Below are 5,000 nucleotides of genomic sequence, written 5' to 3'. Positions count from 1 at the left end.
AATTTACTTCGCATTAACCAACTTTCAGATTGTCTGAGTTTTAATCGAAACTATGGGTGTGATCTGGGGTAAAGGTTCCTGTTTGAATAAGCACTCTAATAAACAAACAAGTACTGGGTAGTTTGTAGCACTACGGCCAAGCGTCCTAACTTGCTTATTATCGCTCCGACTGTTATCTTGTATCGAATAAAAACGTTTGGAAATGGTCTACGGATCTTAAATATGTTGTGTAAGGGGGGGGGGGGGAGGGGCGCAGCCCCCCCTGGGTAAGGACACGGCATTTAGCATGGGTTAGGTGGTTTTTTTAAGTTAGCTTTTCCCGTCGTACTCCTAGGTAAGGAAACTGTTGTGTAAGGGGGGGTCCGGGGGGCGAAGGGCCCCCTGGGTAAGGATACGGCTTTTAGCATAGGTTAGGTGGGTTTTTTAAGTTAGCTTCTCCCGCCAAAATCGTTTTTAGAACGACGGCCACAGTTCAGAATATTCCCGTTTTCTACGGGATCTGGCCGTCGCCCTACAAAGGCTCCCAAGTACTTTTTTATTATGTTGTCACCAAATATATGTGTATTTTATCTGAGTATATAATGAAAATTCTGCTTGACGTTGCGCACCTGCTTTAGTATTAACATGTTCTTGAATGCACTTGGGTGAGAACCTTGAGGTCAACAATTTCGCAGAGTTTTAGTCAAGAGTTATAGTTGCGTAGCTTTACCTTGCATCCTATATTGAATATTTTATATTTATTTCACCCTTTCTCTTTAGTTTAGAAAAATAGAAACTTTTGAAATATTTGGAAAACATAGATAGAAATTGGGAAACTTTGTGATATTTGTTTGTTTTAAGTAAAAAGAAAAAAAGACAAAACCAAAAATGATCAAAAGCATCGGGAGTTTTGTCAAGAAGAAGATGTCAGATGTTTCCAACGCATCTCTTCCTCCCCCTCGACCTCCTCCTCCTCGGCCTCCCCCGCCAAAGGAATATGCTGGGTTTGAGACTCCGCCGAAAAAAGTTACGGTGGTACAAGAACAAGAACCAAGCTTTGAGACCGAGTCTAACTTCACTGAAGTCTTGAATGTCTCGGGCGATGCTGTGAACGAGCAAGATCTCAATGAAATTCTGGATTACATAGATGAGGATCACTACGACACTGCTGAGGAGTCCTTTAGGGTTTCAAGCACTTCAAAGGACCTCTCTCCTGAGAAAGATGGTCCTTCGAAGTCAGGGGAGGTGAAGGATGCGCAGGTCACCGTTGAAGTCTTGCCTCAAAAGGTTGTTGTTAGTACTGAACAGATTCAGTCTGTTCAGATTTTACAGACTGCATCTAGCTCTCAAGTGAAGTCTGTTGAAATTGTCGAGGTAACAGGAACTTCTCAGGATCAACCACTGAGTAACACTCAAGAAACAGAAACTAAAGAAATGTGGCCAGAGGCAGGAACTTCACAGCAGGAAGAATCTTCTGAGACGTCGCAAGAAACCGTAATTTCCCAGCAGGTGATGTCCAATGTAGATTTAGTAGAGGAAGCCATAGTTCCTACAGAAGAGACATTATCTGACGTGGAAGTTGTGGATAAAGTTGATGCTCCACCTAAAGACTTGAGTTCTGTTGATAAAAAGGACTCTGCTCATGCATCAAGAGAATCTATCAGAGCAGAACTAGACTCCGCTTGGGTTTCTGTAGAAACCAGTGCACTTGAAGAGCTCAGACCATCAAGCCGCAAAGCTTCCAGAGAAATTGCATTTACATCAGACAAGACTGGTACTAGTGGGGTGAATGTGTCTGAAATGATATCCAAGTTTGAACAGAACAGTGAAGCTATGCAGACAGTTTACGTTGCCAAAGTGTCCCAAGTTTCAAATGTGTATGTCACTGACAACGCTTCTGTTCAAGCCCCTCAGCGAGCAGTCGTGACTCGGGAGGTAATCCCTCCCACCGATGATGAACTTTCAGAGGACCCAGATTATGCAGAAAACACAGACATAGCTGAGGACGCTGATTACACCGAAGATGAAACCGAGGATGAAATTTTCAGAAGAGAGAGCGACTTTTGGGAAATTGACTTTGATAAGTACATGGGTGAGTATCAATTTGGTAAGTGATAGTAAAAATGTTGAATGGTCTTTGGCCAGGTAATTTTAAGTTTGGATTACTATATATATGCATGCTCTATGAAATGCACCTCATAAATTATTTTCTTTTTTCTCAAGATTGTAGCCTCTTCTACCATAAATAGCATTTTTCTGAACTAGAAAGAAATTATGTTTTCTGTTATGAAAAAATTCAGTGAATTGCCTATAAGACAGAATTGATATAGAGTACGCTAAATTCCAGCAATTGGCCATGTTCAACAAGACTTAGTAGATATACTCTTGTAAAAGGAAAAGTACACGGTAGTAAGTCTATATGGTTATGAGAGGGAAACCAAATGAAAAAGGGATATTGTAGAAGAGTAGTTGTAGGATAAAGGAGAGAAAAAAGTAAATAATATGACGGATTTTGAGCGAAGCGAAAAATCTATTTTTGAGTGAGATAGCCATGACGTCCTGATGGAAGGTTCCTTCAGTAGCTTCCTGAGGGTTTATATGACTACCCTCAGGAAGCTACTGAAGGAACCTTCCATCAGGACGTCATGGCTTGAGGCCATCAAAGAGAATAAATAAAATAGTCAAAGATAAATATAATACTGAGTATACGAAAGAAAGAAAAAACAGATAAACCAAGGGTAAATCGGTGATATGGTTCAATCTTAGACAAGAAAAGGTAAAGGAAGAGATGTTTTCTAATGAAATTGGAATCTAATGTCAGTGGATTGACTTATTTCAAGAGGAGATGAATGTGAAGGATGAAAATTAGGCAGATTGGATAAACTTGAGAGCGAAAAGCCTCATTATAAGCTTCAGATTACTTTTTGAATTGATTGTTGAAGGGTAAAAGGTTACCAATAGTTAATGAGAGTAGAGAATCTATAGCTGGGTTGTAATATGGCAGTTGAGGTGCTACCATGTTTTGGCAAATTTATTATTATTATTATTATTATTATTATTATTATTATTATTATTACTACTTGCTAAACTACAACCCTAGTTGGAAAAGCAGGATGCCATAAGCCCAAGGGCCCCAACAGGGAAAGTAGCCCACTGTGGAAAGGAGATGAGGAAATAGATTACAAGAGAAGTTTAAGAACATTAACAACATTAAAATAAATCTTTCATATATAAACTATAAAAACTTCAAAATAAAAAGAGGATAAAAACTTGAAAATAACAAGAAGAGAAATGAGATAGGATAGTGTGCCCGAGTGCACCCTCAAGCAAGACATCTCTTAAGTGGAGTGATTTACTTCTTATTGTTATTTTCCCACAAATACTTTGTACATATGGGAGTATGCTAGTCTTTTTCATTTGAGAAAGTTGTACATATGGGAAGGAGTATGCTAGTCTTTTTCATTTGAGAAAGTTGTACATATGGGAAGGAGTATGCTAGTCTTTTTCATTTGAGAAAGTTGTACATATGGGAAGGAGTATGCTAGTATTTTTCATTTGAGAAAGTTGTACATATGGGAAGGAGTATGCTAGTCTTTTTCATTTGAGAAAGTTGTACATATGGGAAGGAGTATGCTAGTATTTTTCATTTGAGAAAGTTGTACATATGGGAAGGAGTATGCTAGTATTTTTCATTTGAGAAAGTTGTACATATGGGAAGGAGTATGCTAGTATTTTTCATTTGAGAAAGTTGTACATATGGGAAGGAGTATGCTACTCTTTTTTTTTATTGAGAAAGTAAGATTTATAATGAAAGGAGTCCTAAAGACAAGACAATGTGGATGTAAGTTAGTTCTCACGGTCGTGGTCCAATGTTTGCTGTACAACAAACATATTAGAAGTGTGATATTAATGGTGAAATATAGACATAAAGAGAAGTTATGATAGAATTGTTTGAATTGGGATTTGAAAGAGTTGTGTATGTATGTTGTAGAGTGACGCGTTGATGGTTATTAAAAAAAAAAGCATTAGTTTGAATATATACAGTACATAAAAGAGTAATACATTTGCTATACTACTATGCCAGGAAAAGGTCAAGGTGTTCTTTTTATGTTGCTTTTAAATGGTATCAGGAGAAAATTGTGCGGATAGGTAGGCGGAATAGAGTTTTGAATAGAATTAGGATTAGCCAACGTTGCAGTTTTTGCAGGTTATACAGTGCTAGGTGGTGATAGTGAAGAGAAGCTGCAATGATTGGGTGAAGAATTAAAAGTTGATTGGTACCATGAGTAATAATTTTAAGGTAAACATGAAAGGTGAATGGGTAATTCTAATATAGGGTAAAATGAATGGAAAATAAAATATTAAAGCTGTTGGCATATTATGACAAGGAGTTCTTCTTGGAGAAGGACACTCCAAAATCAAACCATTGTTCTCTAATTTTGGGTAGTGCCATAACCTCTGTACCATAGTCTTTCACTGTCGGGTTAGAGTTCTCTAGCTTGAGGGTACACTCGGCCACGCTGTTCTGTCTTGTTTCTCCTCTTGTTTTAGTTTTTATAGTTTATATATGAAATATTTATTTTAATGTTGTTACTCTTCTTGAGATATTTAGTTTTAATTGTTAATTACTACTCTTATTTCCTTGTTTCCTTTCCTGACTGGGCTATTTCCCCTGTTGGATCCCCTGGGCTTATAGCATCCTGCTTCTCCAACTAGGGATGTAGCTTAGCATGTAATACTAATAATGATAATAATAATGTTTTATAATATATGTTTTGTAAAAATGGTTGAAATGTTAAAACAATGAGGTTAGACTGAGTGAATTGATGACTCAATGTTTCCTGATGATGTGGAAAAGATGTAGGAACGGAAATGGGCGAAATCCAAGTAGACCAAGAGTGTGTGTGGTGGTATTTGATGCCCTACTGATAAGCCCTATGTTTACGTATATGAAACAGCTGATACTGTAGAAATTGTTTGCTCAGTGGGTCGATGTCTATTCGTTTGTTAATTGATAAACG

The 5,000-nt window shown here is 37.7% G+C and overlaps 1 protein-coding gene across 1 annotated transcript in view; it reads left to right on the top strand.

Moving 5' to 3' along the window:
- Window positions 1-852: 852 nt before the first annotated feature.
- Window positions 853-5,000, top strand: part of LOC137617719 (paxillin-like) — a 204,877-nt gene continuing 200,729 nt past the window's right edge. The window contains exon 1 of the mRNA XM_068347716.1: window positions 853-2,071. Coding sequence (XP_068203817.1) covers window positions 868-2,071 — 1,204 coding nt within the window. The 5' untranslated portion in view covers window positions 853-867. The remainder of the gene's footprint in view (window positions 2,072-5,000) is intronic.

The sequence above is a fragment of the Palaemon carinicauda genome, chromosome 23 (genome assembly GCF_036898095.1).
Source record: "Palaemon carinicauda isolate YSFRI2023 chromosome 23, ASM3689809v2, whole genome shotgun sequence".
NCBI classification, from domain to species: Eukaryota; Metazoa; Arthropoda; class Malacostraca; order Decapoda; family Palaemonidae; genus Palaemon; species Palaemon carinicauda.
The sequence above is the reverse complement of the archived record's forward strand: the minus strand, read 5'-3'. Positions and strand labels throughout refer to the sequence as shown.